General features: G+C 42.5%; 1 protein-coding gene across 6 annotated transcripts in view; it reads left to right on the top strand.

Moving 5' to 3' along the window:
• The window catches only part of UTP20 (UTP20 small subunit processome component), a 90,545-nt gene that overhangs the window by 11,984 nt on the left and 61,293 nt on the right, over positions 1–17,268 (top strand). For 4 of the 6 annotated variants that reach the window (XR_014784344.1, XM_084810142.1, XM_084810145.1 and 1 more), the window contains 10 exons: positions 2,263–2,400; positions 2,909–3,064; positions 3,956–4,102; positions 5,014–5,148; positions 6,417–6,494; positions 8,259–8,437; positions 9,792–9,941; positions 12,427–12,515; positions 13,178–13,283; positions 14,911–15,061. Coding sequence is in view for 5 of the 6 variants with exons in the window: in XM_084810142.1 (XP_084666268.1) it covers positions 2,263–2,400; positions 2,909–3,064; positions 3,956–4,102; positions 5,014–5,148; positions 6,417–6,494; positions 8,259–8,437; positions 9,792–9,941; positions 12,427–12,515; positions 13,178–13,283; positions 14,911–15,061 (1,329 nt within the window). In the remaining variant the exon portion in view is untranslated. The remainder of the gene's footprint in view (positions 1–2,262; positions 2,401–2,908; positions 3,065–3,955; positions 4,103–5,013; positions 5,149–6,416; positions 6,495–8,258; positions 8,438–9,791; positions 9,942–12,426; positions 12,516–13,177; positions 13,284–14,910; positions 15,062–17,268) is intronic. The other 2 variants (XM_084810144.1, XM_084810141.1) reach the window with 1 other exon arrangement.

Below are 17,268 nucleotides of genomic sequence, written 5' to 3'. Positions count from 1 at the left end.
TTAACTAGCAGCTGTTCTCCAGAAAACCATATATGGTCTTTCCCATCACCAGCTTCCTGATCCTTTTCACTGGAAATGCCAGGGATTGAACCTGGGACTTTCTGCATGCAAAGCAGTGCTCCACCACTGAGCAGTGGTCCCCCTTCCCTGTGGATAAAATGTTCTGGGAAAAGGAGGTTCAGATCCTGCTTTTAATAAAAGACCTGCTGGGTGGCTCAGCTATGAAATTATAAAATAAGAGTCATATAGATAGTAAAAATTATAATTCTTTCACTCATACTGCTCAGATTGCTTCAGATACATGATTTAGTAATCCTGACAACCACCTGACAATTACTGTACCCGTATTACAGATAAGTGCTTGCCTAAGGCCATCTAGTGCAATGGGTCCCAACATGGCACCCATGGGCACCTCTAGTTGCACCCATGAATCTCTCCACCGCCTGCCCACATAAAAAAAAAATTGTTAATAAAAACCTTGGAAAATGTTAGGGTAGTCTTCTTTCCATTTCTAGCCTTGGTCTTTCTCTCCCCTCTACCCCTTTGCCTTGCTGTTTGCCTCTCCCTCCTAGCCTCTAGCCTCATTTCTCTCCCTACCCCACTTCTTTAACTCACTGTTTCTCCATCCCCCCCAAGTCTCTAGCCTTGGTCTTTTCTCTCCCCTCTACCCCTTTGCCATGCTGTTTCCCCCTCCCTTCCAGTCTCCAGCCTCACCATTTCTCTCCTCCCACACCTCTTTAGCTCACTTTTGACTAGTCAGGCCCCTGTGGCAGCCATTATGAGATTAGCTGCATCCCCCATGGGAGAAATTTTGTGGAGGTGTTCAAGCAATTTCTCAAATTCCCAATTGTGCCCATGGGTCCAAAAAGATTGGGGGGCCCTGATCTAGTGCATCCATAGTTGAGCTAGGATTTGAGTCAAGGATTTCTAACTCATGCATTTAACCAATATGCTACATGAGCTCTGTGCTGCCCTGCTTTACAGGGTTGTTGTGAAGTATTCTCCTCCCAATGAAATTACTATTTCACCTCAGGTCTGACAGGCCTTTGTTGTCAAAGTTTTTACTGTGAAACATTTAGTGAGAGGGAATTGGGGCTTGGCGTATGTCCACACGTCTGTACCAGATAGCAGAGGTCACTAGGTAGGATTCTTCTGCTTAGTTGTTATAGTGACTGAAACTGTAGTGTTTTGAGTCCTGACGGCTATGTGCTACCTCCAGTATCAGAGGCAGAATGCCTACATACACCAGTTGCTGGGGAACATGGCTGGGAGGGTGCTGATGCACTCGTGTCCTACTTGTGGTTTTCTGGTCAACAGCTGGTTGGCCACTGTGTGAACAGAATGCTGGACTAGGTGGACCCTTGGTCTGATCCACCATGGCTCTTCTTATGTTCTTAGTAACTGTAGTGCAATTTCCAGCTGTACTGCACAGCAGCAGAAAGGCAAAATATCAGGAAAGGCACAGCTTATTTTTGGCAGTAGTTTACTGGTCAAATGTTGAACAATTTCCCCTGAAGAATACAGATGTTTGAAATACATTGGGAAATCTGATGACCAATTTGTAAACAAATCCTCTTGCACCTATTGACTTGGCCTTTTCTCCTTGATATAGTGCGCTCCCTGACTTATAGTTGTCAAGATGCCATTTAAGCCTAAGGACATTTTAGGTGGTTCCATGAGTAGCCTTGAGCAAGCCTGGGTCATACTTTGTTCCAGTAACGTGGTTGCCAATGGGGAGCTGAACTGCGTGTGTTCCTAGCCTTACCCAAACGATTAGCTGCTTGGGTAAAGGGCTGCCCGCATGGATTGAACAGACGGCACTCACACCAGGGAACATCCCCACTAACACGTGGTTTCTGCAGCATCATTACCATCAGCCCTCACAACATGGGCAGCCCTGCATACAAAGAGCTGATTGTATGGTTGGGCGCCCTCTCATAATTGCTTCTGGGAAGCAGAGCTGTTGCAAGGGTAATTTATGAACCAGCCTTGCCTCTCAGCCTGATGTACCTGATAGGTGTTGTGACATCCAAACACATTCTGAGCTCCTGAGAGGTAGGAGAGGATACCCATGTAACTAATAAGTAAGCTATAGTGTGAAATCCTGCTTTCTCCAGTTAGTTTATGTACACTGTGGTGCCAATACAAAATTGTGAGTGACTGGTGCAGAGGTAAGAGGAGTGCCAGGAATTTTTAATTGTCTTTCAGTTCACTGTGCTATGAATTAAAGATTCGCTTTCCTCCCTTGATTTTGTTTTGTAGGTTTCTGACCCAAATGCTCTTCTAAATATAATGTTCCTTGACCTGGGAGAGCACCTAGAGAAAGTGGAAGGTGTTGGTCAGTTAATTTTTGAGATGTGCAAAGGTGTTAGGAACATGTTCCATTCCTGCACAGAAAAGGTAAATTTTCTAAGTGTATGAAGCAAATGGAAAATTAAATATTATAGAGGGCCTGATTCACTGTTTGTGATTTCTAACTTTAGAGGATACTAGATCCAGGTGTTTTACTGTAGAATTATTGTTTACAATAGACAAATAGTAAGTATTTAATAGATTTGAAGTAGTTTTTCAGGATTTTATTTTCATCTGTAGGATTCTGTTTTGAAATTACTTAATCAGCTAGCACATGGTGTGGTTTCTATGAGAGGAATGATTGCATATATAACTTTTTAGATTGAAAAGAGCCCTAATCACAGAGCAATAAGAGCATCAAATTGTTGTGATGCTGAAAGCAGTAACCCACTCACAGCTGTAAGTTTATTTGTGCGGCAGCAGTCCAAATCATGTTCACCTGAAGGCTGGCTTATTTACAAGTAAATGAGTTAATGATCAAGGTTTAAGGATGAAAAATGTTTCAACATAGACAGTTATTTATAACATTTAAAGGTTCATGTAATTCTTCCCACAGGTTATAATGTTGATTCTGAAAAAGATGGGCCCAGTTTCAGAAACAGAAGTTACACTTCCCTGGATCTCTGTTGGAGAAGCTTTTAAGCACATGGCAGAGTCGGCTGCTGGGTTTGTTGGCAAGGAACACTTCGATGTCTTTTTCAGATGCTTGCAAGTGAGTTGTAGTTAATTGGGACACTAAAGGACTAAAGGCTCTTCAATCTCCCAGACGGATAATTATCATAATGTTTAGCAGGAGATGAGATTATTTTATTATAGGCTTATGGTACATATTGTGGGTTGAGTTGGGATGCACCCAGGGCTATTTTCCTTCTTCCAGTGTTGGCAACAGTGCAAAGATCTAGATCAGATGTTCTGCACCCCTTTCAGCCTGAAGGCTGAATTCCATTTTGGAATCTTGGGGGTTGCATTCTGGTGGTGGGTGGGGTTGAAGGCAAAAATAGTGTGGCCAAAACAAAGCACCATCATATTGAAGATTAAAGCTCTTACTGTTAGTAACTAAGCCGTAGAAGAGGCATTTCAACCTTATAGAAAGGGGGAAAACTGCACAAAATCTGGGAAACCACCAAATGATCTGTAGGTAGAGCCAAGGGAAGGGGGCATGGTCTTCTGGGGACCCCCAGGGGGCTGGATTTAGTCCCTGGGCCTGAGGTTCTACACCCCTGATCTATATTATATATTCCTGATGCATGATTCAAGTTGGCTATACCAGTGTTGCTCTGCCATGTAGTCACAGACAAAACTCTTAGCTTTTTTCCTTTATTTTTTTTACTACATGCTGCTTAAAGATCTATAAATGCTGCATGTAATTTTAAATAAGAAGCAAAATGTTTTTTTTCCAAGATGTAAGATACTGCTTTCATGCTGTATTGTCATTCTTGACAAACTCCAGTTTGTGTGCTCTGAGAACGAAGAGGGGAAAAGAATATAAGGTTACCAGTCACTGAACCACATAGTCTTTGGAGAGCCTTTTGCCTAGTTTTTTAATCTCTGGATTTGTTTAACTTTGGGTGCAAAACTTGTTTTTGTTTTTTGTTTTAAACAGGAATCAATACTCAAACTGCAAGGAAAGGTAACCAAGGATAACTGCTATGAAGCTTCTGAACAGATTGAAAGGGTATTGCAAGTGTATTTGACCATAGCAGAGTATGCACATGGCTCCAAAATTGCGCAGCCTGAAGAAGTTTGCAAGGTGGGTCATGCCGTTTTGTTTTGTTTTGTTAAGGCAGATCATGTACATCTGACATGGAAGAGGATGTCAAGCAAGATGGCCTTGTAGCATTGTTTGGCTTTATCTCATAGGTTATATCAAGGGATTGGGTTTAATGATAGAAGGGGCTGAGCTAAGAAGGGGTTGAGCTAAGGATGAAATTTATTAGCCAGAATTCTGCAGAACTTTTTTCCCTTTTCTTACAACAACACTGACCCTTTTGGCTAGTTTGTTGTGCGATATTGGAGGCGTTGTTCAAGAACGGGGAATGTGTGATGGAGAGGAATGTGGCATCAAACTTTTAGGGGTAGGTGTGACTCCCAGTGTGATAGAATATTGAATTTGATCTCAAATGGACTAGTACTATGAGTTAGAACTTTCATGTAAGCAAACAACAAAAATGTTCTAGCTCTCGTTGCATCAGATAGAAACATGAAAAGCCCACATTTTGGAAAGAAAACGATTGAAAGTGGCAGTCTTCCACCTTCAAAATCTTACACATATATCTGGATCTAATTGGGCATCAGAACAAAGCATTTTAGTTCTAAGAAATAGATGTAACTTTACCAAACTTGATTTATTCCCATACCAGGGTTGGGATTTTCCTTCTTTTTTAAAATCACAATTTCAGACCACATGCCAAAACCTCTTTAAGTAGATTTATAGTTAGCCCAGTGTCTTCAAGCATCTAAGAATATTCTGGAACGTAGGAATATTATAGCACTTGAGTCTCATTTTCAGATTATGGGGGTCCTTTCTGCCCTCTGCAGTGTTCATGGGATAATGGGAAATAAAAGTATAGAGCTGAAGTACACATTTTCATGCCCAAATTCCAGATATTTTCTGTTTGAATTTCCTAGGGTGTTTTTAACTGTTCTCCTTTCATTCCACAGACATTAACAAAAATGATAGAAACACCTGATCTCTCAGTGGCCTGTTGTGATACGCTGCTCAAAGTCATTTGTGTTTTACTTCTTGATGACAATGTCTTATTGCCTGATTCCTTGGCCAAAGAAACTATTGAAAAGGTAACAAAGCATTAGGCTAGACCCAGTTAAATTCTTATCAACATACCCTGGAAAACATGATTGCTCACATTTTTTTTTTTTTACAGATAGCCGTATCCCACTTTCAAGCACCCTATCTTAAAGCCCTGATTCACACATGGCCCTTTTAATAAGGGAATGAATGCAGTTCACTGGGAGAAAGAACAGACCTCTCAGTATAAGCAGGTGCAGCTGATCATAAATATCAGCACTAGTCTTCTCCCACCGGGGCAGATGAACATGAAGGTGAAAACAACCAGGATTATGGCCAAGGACAGAGGGAGCTTTCCTATGGTGCCTAAGAGTTTGGGCTGGGGGGATAGGATAGTTCAGATTCCAGGATCTGCTGGCTCCGAATTTGGAGCCAGGAATCCAAGCTCCCCTTCCCTTCCCCCTTGCAGCTGGTGTGAGAGAACCACGCCTGCTGCCTCTCCCAGGTCGCAAAGGCAACCTTGGAGAGGAGAAAAAGGGGGGCGTGCCGGTGGGTGGGGAGGGGAGAGGACTAGGGAGGCTGGCCCATGCTCCAGGCCTCCCCAGCCTCCTTCCCTCCTGCTCCACAGAGCCCCCCTAGGTGAAAAAGCCCATCTAGCTAAAATACAGAGCGGGAGGAGTGTGGAGCTGAAGATCGCCTCCATCGCTCCTCCCTCTCTGCATTGGATGGCCGTAAGCCTCTGAGTTCGGAGGCTTACAGCTATCCCGATAGGATCGCGCTCTGAATCTGTGTTTATGGCTTAAGAGAGTTACCCCTGGTGTCCCAGCTAAATGTTTCAGGTTTTTCTCTTAAGATCTGTTTTTGCAGTAAGTTATGCATAAATGTGAAAGAGGAGGGACATGGCTCAATGGTAGAGTATATGCTGTCCATGCATATGTCTCAGGTTCAGTTATAGGCATCTCCACTTAGTAAACTCTGATGGTATAACTGCGTAAAACTTCTGCCCGAGGCCTTCTAGTTGGATTACACATTACTGAGCTAGATGGATGAATGATCTGAACACAAATGAGTTCATGTATGTGAGTGGCCTCCTTGAGATCCTAGGTTTAAAGCGTCTTGTTAATCTACAATTTTCCATGATCAGTGGCGACATTTGTGTATGCCAGTGCAGTCAGTACTGGAAAGACCCTGCTGATATTAATTGGAAACAAATGACATTTTGTAAATTATGGCTTGGAATCAAACATGTCTTTTGAAGAAATCCCACTGAATATGGACCAGGTCTTTCTTACTCCACTTTCCACTTGCTCTTTAATAGGTCTTCAAAAGTGGATTTGAAAGACGTTCTGTTTTGGATTTTTCTAAAGCTATGTTTCGGATGGATCAGTTTGAAAGGGTAAGCATAGTTTCCATCACTTTCTATCTTGAGGGATAGAAGTGAGTAAGAAATACTGCCGTAGTTATAGACTGTGAGGACCCTGCTGCCATTGATAAAGTCATAGACCTTGTATCCTTTTCTTGGTTTTTTCATTTGATCTAACTCTGCTTTGAATTTACTCCATGCTTTGTGTCTGGGTTGATACTCTGAATTTCACTTCATGATAGCTGCTGCATTCATGAAAGGCTTATGTGGAGAGAATGTGCAAACTTAAAACACCTTTGAAACGTTTGGTTCAGTGCATTTAATGGTAAACATCTGGGTGAGGGAATAATACGTGCCATTATATAACATGAATATTTACAGCACTTCATGTACATTATCCTAATAATCCTTACATTGTCCTGTAATAAAACATGTTAACATTATTATCCCTATATTGCAAATGAGGGCTGAGGCAGAGAGAGAGAGAGAGGGTTGTTTACTTAAGGAGAGCAATCCTAAGCAACTCTTGCTTAGAGAGCAGTCTTGTGGTTGCTGGGCAAGCATCCCAGGGACCATAGGATGGCTTGGAAAATCTCTTCTGAGGTTGGAGACAGCACTCTGACCTTGGAAGGGGGAATCAAAGACCTGCTCCCTGTCCCCTCGCACCTGGCACAGAGAGACTCTCACAGGCTGTCTCTCCGAGGTCAGAAAATTGACCTTGGAGAGGGGGAAAAGGGGGTGTTCTGGTCGGTGGGGAGGGGAGGAGACTGGAGAGGCCAGGATACAATTTATCCTGAGCCTCCTTCAGCCTCCTTCCCTCCCCCTCCAAAGTGTCCTCGCTAGACAAGCCTGCTTAGCAAAAATAAAGGATATTGGAGGACGGGGAGGCTAAGATCGCCTCCACTGCATCTCCTGCCTGGTTGGCTTCAGCCCAGCAGGGCATAGGAATCTCAGAAGCCTCTGAGTTTGGGGGCTTCCGAGCAGTGAGGGCACAGTCCAATAGGACTGCCTTCTTAATGAATTAATGGCTGCAATGGGAATTTGAACTGGAGAATTTCTTGTGCACGCCTCATAATCTTCACTACCTCTTTATAATGAGTTAGAGTGAGTATGTGGTTTGGAGCATTCAAGATCACAATTAGTAAAGTCATTCTACATCTTACAAAGCTTTCTCAGCCCTGTAGCTCATGCTTTGCCTCAAGTGCTTTTGGAGAGAGGACAGTGTTGCATGTGGGGAGGGCTTAGGTGAAGTTTTATTGTGGAAGCAATGTGATGGTGGTGGGGAAGCAGGAATAAAGGAGGACTTGTTGAAGGGGAGAGTAGGGGGGAGTGTGGAAGTTGTGGCAATGTAAATGTGTGTTTGGAATGTTGGAGCCTGATGTAGAAGTCTAACATGTCCCTTGGAGCAAGGATATTCTACTTATTCTGTTTATCTTACAATGTATGGGCTGCTTTTTGGTCCAAAGGGCCCTCAAATATGTGACTGGGGAAGAATGCCTGTATGTTACAGTCCATACACACTGTAGTTTGTTGCTTCAGTGTCTGTGTGGGTGGTGGGTGGGACGGAGGGAGACAGACATGAGAGATCAAAACATTGAATCCTTGACCTTCAAAGGATTCTGGCATCCTGCACTTTCTTTAGCTAAGGACTCAGTATTAAAAGAAAGCATGCTCCAGTGTTACTGTGGCCTGAGGAAATCTAGCTTCTCGGATTCTGGTGTGTCTTGGATCCACTCCCTCTCTTATCTGAACTGGAATCACTTAAAGTCTTGGGCTCTATTGATCTTTTCTTTTCAGCAATTTCTTCCCGGTCTCCTTGAGTATATTGAGCATTGCATCTGTGGAGGTGATGCTGTAGTTCAGGAGGAAGCTTTGGCGGTTTTGGCAAAACTCATCCTAGAGAAAGCAGAACCTCCTTCTGTTGGCTCGATGGCATTTGAGAAGTATCCCCTTGTATTTACGGAATCGGCGAAAGGGTATGTGTTTCAGTGGTTGCTTCTGAGCTGTATTTGGAAGCATGTTGTTCATGTAGTGTTGCTGAGGTGGTTGCCAAACAAACTTAGTTGGTGCGGGTAGTGATTTTTAAGGCTCGGTAAAGGCATTTTAATTCATCAGTTAGCCATTCCACAGATACTGCATCAGAAGAACAGGGAGAAAGTTGACAGAAGGAATGTGAGCTGAGCCATACCTTTGCTCTGTCCTCAGGTCCAAGATGTACTAATATCACATCCGCCCATTGTCCGCAAGCTAGCTTTCAAGTAGAAGAAATCTGTGCCAAGAATAAGCTCTGCAGAAGCAGAGCAGATTGTAATGTGCTAATCTGGCCATTTAAGTATCAAAATGTATTTTCTGAGCAGTTACTCTTTAGTATTTGGGTCAATTGATCCAGTATCACACTTCAAATGCAGGAGCAATATTTATTTAAGTTATTTCCCAGGTTTTGCTGGTAGTTGGTGCTTCGGCTGTCTCCCTCTAAGAATCAGGGTGTACGTTCACTCATCTTCAGATAACTGACTGAACCACCTTGAGCGTCATTTTTTGGTAGAAGGTCGGGGTACAAATCGGAGAGCCAGTGTGGTGTAGTGGGGAGAATGTTGGACTGGGAGCCGGGAGATCCGGGTTCTAGTCTTCACTTGGCTGTGGAAGCTCACTGGGTGACTTTGGGACAGTCACAGACTCTCAGCCCAAACTACCTCACAGGGTTGTTGTTGTGAGGATAAAATGGAGAGGAGGATAATGTAAGCCGCCTTGGGTTCCTTGCAAGAGGAAAAAAGGCGGGATAGAAATAAATAAGTAAATAAATAAATAAATTCTTGCTGACTTCAGTAAGGTCACGCTTGCAACCCCAGTCAAGCAATTATTTATTTCAAACTAATGTCATCAGCTTCAGTGGCAGAAAAAACAATGTAGGCAGTGCCTAATATGACTGTTGGGAGTGCTGGTGACATCTCCATAGTGAATGGACAGTGGTGCAAGCTCTCCTCCCCATTTATGTATTTATTATTTTGTTAGATTTATATTCTGCCTTTCCTCCACAGAGCCCATTTTGAAAACAAAAGGAGAAAATCTTTATAGTGATGGAGAAATGTCAAATGTTTAGATCTGTAAATAACAAAATGGAAATGCTTGAATCTCTTGAGAATTCTTTGTATTAGAAAAGTATATTGGGAGGGTCTCTTGGAGGGAGAGATAACAGATGTGTAGTGAACAATAGTGGAAAACATCATCCAGATAACTAAAACTTAGCCAGTTAGAAATATCATAGGAAAAAACTATATGCAGTTTTGTGTAATGGTTACAGAGCACATCTCACTTTTATTTTAAATCTAGTAGAAGGCAGTTGAGAAGTAAGAAGACTGAAGAAAAAGAACACAATACTGTGTTGGATTACATTCTGTCTTGCATTCAGTTACTGGAAAACAGAAGCGTGGCTGATCTTTCGCAACCTTGGGCGGCTCTTGTAGTACTTCCTCATATGAGGTAAATTTTAAAACCACTGTAGCTTACTGTTGACTTAATAAAATAGACTGCATGAAGTGCCATTGATCTGTGGGTCAGTGTCAGAGCTGGTTATTTTTTACTGTAATTAAGAGAGGGCGCTTTGAGAATACAGAAACTGAGCAGTGCCCCTGTAGAAAGCCAAAGAGCTGGAAAAGAGCATTTCTGTGTCTTCCTTCCACCTTTCTTGTGACTTGAGGTGCAGAAGAGAGCAGTGTTAGAGGCAGTAACACAGCCCAAAATATTTTGCTGGACTAAGTGACTATGCCAAAGGAAACAAAAATTTAATAGTTGCAACTTAGCATCCTCTGCAACATTGCTGATAGTGGTGGAGCACGTTTCTTGAATCACACACTCCTTAATTGGTGCCCCTAAATGCTGCTGCCCTAAATGAACCTTTGGGTTACATTTACAGTCGGACAATTTTTTAAGCTTCGATAAAGAATTAGCAAAACAAATTTTAACAAAATCCAAAGACTTACATTTCTTTTTCTTTTTTTAAAGCGGTTTGTGTTTCCAAACCCCATTAGTTTTCCAGAAGATTTCTTTAGAGGTTCTGTCTGTTGCCATGGCAACCTTCTGTTTGGGTTGTGTGACTCCAAAGTAATTGTGGCTGGTTTTTTGAATGGTGAAGAAGAGAGCCTCAAGTCACTTGGATCCTTTTGAAAATGGTAATCAGAGTACACTAAGAGTGCAATCCTATGGGATGTGCCTTGGGTGCTCGTAAGCCTCCAAACTCGAAGGCTTACAAGTATCCTGTGCAGAGCAGGGGGTGTATTGCGCCTTCCGCTCAGCATTTTAGCTAGACAGGCAATTTCACCTGTCTAGTGGAGGCTTCAGGGAGGGGGAGGGGAGGGGGCTGGGGACGTTGGGGATACCACGTAGCCCCATGTCCCCAGTCTCCTCCCCTACGAATGCCCCTTTCACCCCCTATGAACTTGCGCTAGTGAGCTTGTAGCAGCAGCCAGCACAGTCCTTTCTGCGCTGACAGCGGGGGGAGGACAAGGAGCGCCGTTTCCTGTCTCTGAGCCCTGTCTCCTAGACATGTCAGAGAAATCCGCAACGGAACCAAATTACTTCAGTTTTTCATGAATCCCACGTGCAGATTCCGCATTATGCCGGCTTTCCCCCTGTCGGGTGGATTCTGCAGACTTATGGACCGTTTTCCTAATCTTCAGGAATTTTTCACACATTTCATCGTAGAAAAATCTGCAAAAACTTTTAAAAACCCAGCTGAAAATGTGCATTTCCCCCATAGGCTAAAGCATGAAAATGTATATTTTAGAGGGAGTTGTGCATTTTTGCACATGCGAATTTGTGCAAATTTGGAAAGAAAAAGAATCCAATTCTGTTGATGGGCAGATGATGGAATGAAAAGCGCCTGACAACCTGTGAAACACAGACCGAACAAATTTTACACAATTCGTACATCCCTACTGTCTCCAAGCTTGGAGCCAAGAAACCGAAATATCTTATGTGCCCCAGACACTGTCTAGGGGGCATAGGATTGCTCTCTAATAGGTTAACTTGAGTATGGAATTTATAGCCAAACCTAATGCTACATCAGAAGATAACCCAATGGTACATGTGGGACCAGGTTGGCCATCAAGGAGATGCAAATTAGCGGGTGCAGCAAACCATTTTCTTTTGCCACAGCTAGACTTTGGAACTCCTTGCCCAGGGATATCAGTCTTGCCCCCCCTTAATGACTTTCGGCTGTGGTGATAAAAACTTATCTGTTTTTATTGACCTTTAAAGCCCTCTGTCTTGGGGTGTTTTTTTAATGGTATTTTATTGCTGTCATTCTGTTTTCTTTGTTTGATCTGCTGTTCTGTTTTGGTTTTGTCATTTTGGGTGTCATTTCGGGTTTTACTGTGTTTTATGTTGTTGCTTTTTGGTGATCTCCTTTTTATGAGGAAAGGTGATAGATAAATAAATAAATAAATCCTAGCTAAACTATGTGTCTTGAGTAAAAATGGAAATCAAACTTTACATGTGAAATGCCAAGAGATGAGCTTGAGTCATCACTTCTTAAGTAAAATGGGAAATTAGACTTTATGTGTGAAATGCTAAGAGCTTGATTCATCATCTCACTGACTCTCCTCATGCCTCTTTGTGCTATCCTTCGGGTCTACTGTTAGTGACACAGCTTTGATTGCATCTGCTTGAAGCAGCCTAGCACTGTTTACTCAGGGCATAACGTAGGGGGAAAATACCACTTATGTCTATCCGGAAATAAGTCTTATTTCTACGTCAGTAAAAATAGAATTGCAGCAGCTGCAATCCTAGATTCACTTACTAGGAAGTAAATTCCATGGAACCTAGTGAGACTTCTGGGTAAACATGAATAGGATCATGCTGCTATTTCATTAAACTTTAAGACTTAAGGATGTCTAACCTTTTCTAGATTTTACTTTAAGGATTTAGCTGCAGCAAGAAGTTAAGTTTGTATTTCTGTATTTGACAGACCACTTAACAAAGAAGAAATCATACCAGTGGTTAGAAGTTTTGCTGAGTATCTCTTCACTGCTCTAGAGAAGGGACAGCTCTGCAAAGGTCAGTTCCTGAGAGTAATCTCTCATTATTCTCTAATGGTGGATAAAAGCACATAACATAGTAATTATGCTGGAGCTGAGATGTGGTAGTCACAGAAAAAAGTACACATTGCCAGTGAAATGCAGAAACTAAGATAAAAACCCCTATTTACACAAAATCTTTAAAGTAGCATGTTTCTTACAGTATGGAAATGTATGGATTAAAAATGACAACACCTCAGATATTGACAAAACCAGTTTCCGTTAATGGACTATAGGGCAAACTCAGAATGTACATGACATGGGCTCTGGTTTGGCCAATTCAGAATGTACATTGAGTAGCTTGATTAGAATAGTGCTTCAGAAGACAGGAAGATACTTGCAGGTTCCAAAGTTCCCATCCTTGGTATATCAGCAAGGGTTGCTCCAGCAATTCAATTAACTTAGAGGTCAGCAACTGTACATGACAATTTTCTTCCTCTGGCTGATCATAAGCCTTGGTTTAGCCCATCTTCTGGGTCAAAATAGAGATTCTAGAGTCAAAGTGTGTGAGGCATCCTTCAAACATAACAGTGCAACTGAGCTTCTTGGTAACAATTTCATGACGGGACCAGAAACTCAACCCAGACTAATTAATAGACTAATTGGATTAATATACAATTTATTTCTGTTTCATTTTCACAGGAAACTTGTTTGTGGCCTGCCAAGCTGTGAGCACACTCCTTAGTTTAGCAGAATCTTTGGAAATTCTAGATCTGTTACCAGTGGAGCGCATAAAGACTCTGTTGATGTATGTCTGGATTTTGCCTTTGATACATGGAATATTAAGTATAGCTGAATTTTGCTTATTCTGTACTGTGTTTTGCCAAACAAGGAGCTTAGTTTTCTGGGAGAATGGAGCTTGCATTGTCCAGTAGTGATGATTGCTTGATATATTTACAATTCTGTTGCCTGACCAACAGTTTGCTTCAGTTTAAACAAACTTCTTCTTTACATGGAGAACTGCAGATGTGAACAGAGCCCTCCATGAATTTTAATGATTTGTATAGCACAGTGTTCATAGTATAATATACATGGGGGTGGAGAACCTTTTTCTGTCAAGGGCTGCCCAGGGGTAATCCGTTGGGGACTGCATGCCAGTGGTGGATGGGACTGCCCACTTTCTCTTCCCCTGCCCCTTTCTTCCTGCCTAGTGGGGGAAGAACAGCTCACTCTTGCCAGAAGTCTGAACTGCTTGCTTGTTGCTTGCAGAGGGCTTTTGAAACTAAGCTGAGGAATATGTGAACTTAGACCAAGTTTCCACCCCTGTTTACAATAACATAAGCAAAAGATAGTACCCTGCTGGTTGGCCACTGTGTGAACAGAATGCTGGACTAGATGGACCCTTGGTCTGATCCAGAATGGCTCTTCTTATATTCTTATGCTCCAAGGAGCTAACTCTTTAATGAGTTTCCCCTGTGCATTAAAAACGTGGTTGTTCAGGCAGGCATTTGGGGTGGGTTAGGGTATTTTAGAAAATGTTTTTATTGTAGAATTTTATTGTTTTAAACTGTTTTATTATATGCTGGGTGACCAGCCAGATGGGCAATTAATAAATTTAATTAATAAATAACCCTCAAAATTGCTTCATGGCAGGGATTCCAGTGATTGTACTGGGCCATATTTTTGGGTCACCACCGATGTGTAAATCAGTGACGGGGGAAATGCATCTGCATTCCCTGAAGGATTCAGTTTGTGTGGGAACAGCATCCCTGCCCCATATGGGGACATCCATGTGAGGCTCATCTCTTGGAACCTTTTGTAACTATTAAATGCCCTATGACCTGGCTGGAAGAGCACACTCAAATTCAGGAGGGACAAAGCACTTTGCTATTGCCATGAGCTTTGGGTTAATTTTGAAGGCAGATGTACCATTCCTCATGTTGAGGATTCGCTTGCAGTGCCAGTTGTGCAGACAGCTCAGTTGCATGCAGGTAAACAAGTGCTCAGCTTCATCAGAGCCAGATCATGCAATTTGTAAATGAGATGAGAATTGAGGTAAAGGCTCTATATGTTGCTGGTGACCTTAAACCTGGTGTAGCACAGGGACTAAGAGACTGAGCCATGACTCAAGAGACCCCAGTTCAAATTTTGCCTTTGCCATATATTCGCTAGGTGCCATGTAGGCAAGCCCCTTTCAATCAGTATGGGGGATAATAATATTGACTAACTATTACAGGGTTGTTGTAAGGATTATAACTATATAATGCATATGAAGAGCTTTGGACACCTTGAAAGCACTGTACAAATGTTCAGTATTAATGTTTTACTTTCCACCCATTTGGTTTTTTATTTAATTACACATTATTTTACTGTCCACCCACTTGTTCTGGTATTAAATTGCACCTTGACCCATCCTACATTCCCTTTTCCCTCAGGACATTTCCTTCAGAGCCATCTGCCTTGCTATTGGCTGATCTCTATTGTACAAGATTAGCATTGTGTGGTTACCACGAACACCTGTCCAAAGAGAATCTGATGGAATTGTTTTCTAAGTTGCAAACCAATATTTCAACTGGTGTATCCAAGGTAAGCTTATTTCCTAAGAATTTCTCACTTAGCGCACTGTGCTTCCTACTGCTCAAATAAGTATCTTCACAGTAAGTATCTGCAATAAGATTGCAGCAACAGTGTAATTAGCAGCCCCAGTGGTGCAATTCATCACATCCAGGGTTCTTGCACAGGCATGCCAACTAATGTTGTATACCTCATATTCTGTATTCTGTATTCTGTAAGTGCCCTCTTGCAATATATGTCAGACAAACGAGCCTGACCTTAAGGCAAACACTGAGCAGGCATAAATCAGATATAAGGACAAAAAATCATTGGGAAGCCTCTTGGTGACCTCTCTGATCACAAAGTCAACAGATCTCAAGGTAGCCAGTCTAACAAAAATCGCTTTGGGGGGCAAATGTGGGATAGCAGGACAGGAATTTCCAACAGTCTCACTTGGAACATAGATTATGGGTTTTATACACACTGCAGAGACACATAGCGTGTAGTTATTCTCCATTTGTGCATGTTGTGCTTAATTCCACATCTGTATTAGCCCAATTCAGGTGTTCCTGGAAGTGTGTTGTTTAAACACGCGAGGAGGGGGAGCATTCCAACCCAGGCCCCTCCGTTGTTCTCTTCGCCCTGTAAGCATGAAGGGCGACTGTTTGAAGAAGAGATAACTCTTCCCTCTGTGGGGGCTCTCCACATGTTCCCGAACGCAGATTATCCAGATTATCTGGCTCACATGGAGAACCCCCCATGGAGAGAGAGGAGGCTCTCTTCTTCAGACAGTTGCCCTCCACACGTACAGGGCAACAGCAGAGGAGGGTGCGGCTTGCGCACTCCCCCTCCTTGCATTTTTAAACAACATGCTTCTCAGAACACCTGAATGTGGCTATGGTAGATACCTCTTCAAATGAAAATAGAATGTTTCCTTTCTGTTGTTCAGTCGGTAAGTCGTGTCCAACTCTTTGTGACCCCATGGACCATAGCACACCAGGCCTTCCTGTCCTCCGCTCACTCCCAGAGTATGCTCAAATTGATATTCATTGTATCGGTGATGCTATCTAGCTATCTCATCCTCTGTCGTCCCCTTCTCCTTTTGCCTTCGATCTTTCCCAGCATCAGGGTCTTTTCCAGTGAGTTTTCTCTTCGCATTAGGTGGCCAAAATATTTGAGCTTCAGCTTCAATAGCTGTCCTTCCAATGAGCAGTCAGGGTTGATTTCCTTTAGGATTGACTGATTTGACTTCCTTGCAGTCCAGGGGACTTGTAAGAGTCTTCTCCAGCACCACAGTTCGAAAGCATCAATTCTTTGGCGCTCAGCCTTCCTTATAGTCCAGCTCTCCCAGCCATACGTTGCTACTGGGAAAACCATAGCTTTGATTATATGAACCTTTGTCAGCAAGGTGATGTCTCTGCTTCTTATTATGCTGTCTAGGTTTGCCATAGCTTTCCTCCCAAGGAGCAAGCGTCTTTTAATTTCATGGCTGCAGTCACCGTCTGCGGTGATCTTGGAGCCCAAGAAAGTAAAATCTGTCACTGCTGCCATTTCTTCCCCTTCTATATGCCAGGAAGTGATGGGGCCAGATGCCATGATCTTCATTTGTTTAATGTTGAGTTTCAAACCAGCTTTTGCACTCTCCACTTTCACCCTCAACAAGAGGCTCTTTCAATCCTCTTCGCTTTCTGCCATTAGGGTGGTATCATCTGCGTATCGGAGGTTGTTGATAATTCTCCCAGCAATCTTAATTCTGACCTGTGATTCATCCAGCCTGGTGTTTCTCATGATGTACTCTGCATATAAGTTAAATAAGCAGGGCGACAATATACAGCCTTGTTGTACTCCTTTCCCAATTTTGAACCAATCGGTTGTTCCATGTCCGGTTCTTACTGTTGCTTCTTGACCCTCGTACAGGAGACAGGTAAGGTGGTCTGATACTCCCATCTGTTTAAGAATGTGCCACAGTTTGTTGTGATCCACATAATCAAAGGCTTTAGCATAGTCAATGAAGCAGAAATAGACTTTTTCTGGAATTCTCTTGCTTTCTCCATGATCCAGCGAATGTTGGCAATTTGATCTCTAGTTCCTCTGCCTCTTCAAAACCCAGTTTCGAAGTTTGCTTTCTACTTGCTTATAATTGACCACAATCTTGCTTCTATCCATTACTGTTTCTTATGAAGTAGGTTTTACCAAAGGGAATGTTATCTAAAATGAAAAATATCCTTCTGGATTTCCCA

Source organism: Heloderma suspectum, chromosome 7 (genome assembly GCF_057233095.1).
Source record: "Heloderma suspectum isolate Gila_16-S chromosome 7, 16-S_ref, whole genome shotgun sequence".
In the NCBI taxonomy this organism is placed as follows: Eukaryota; Metazoa; Chordata; class Lepidosauria; order Squamata; family Helodermatidae; genus Heloderma; species Heloderma suspectum.
Note: the sequence above shows the minus strand (reverse complement) of the source record. Positions and strands in the feature narration are given on the sequence as shown.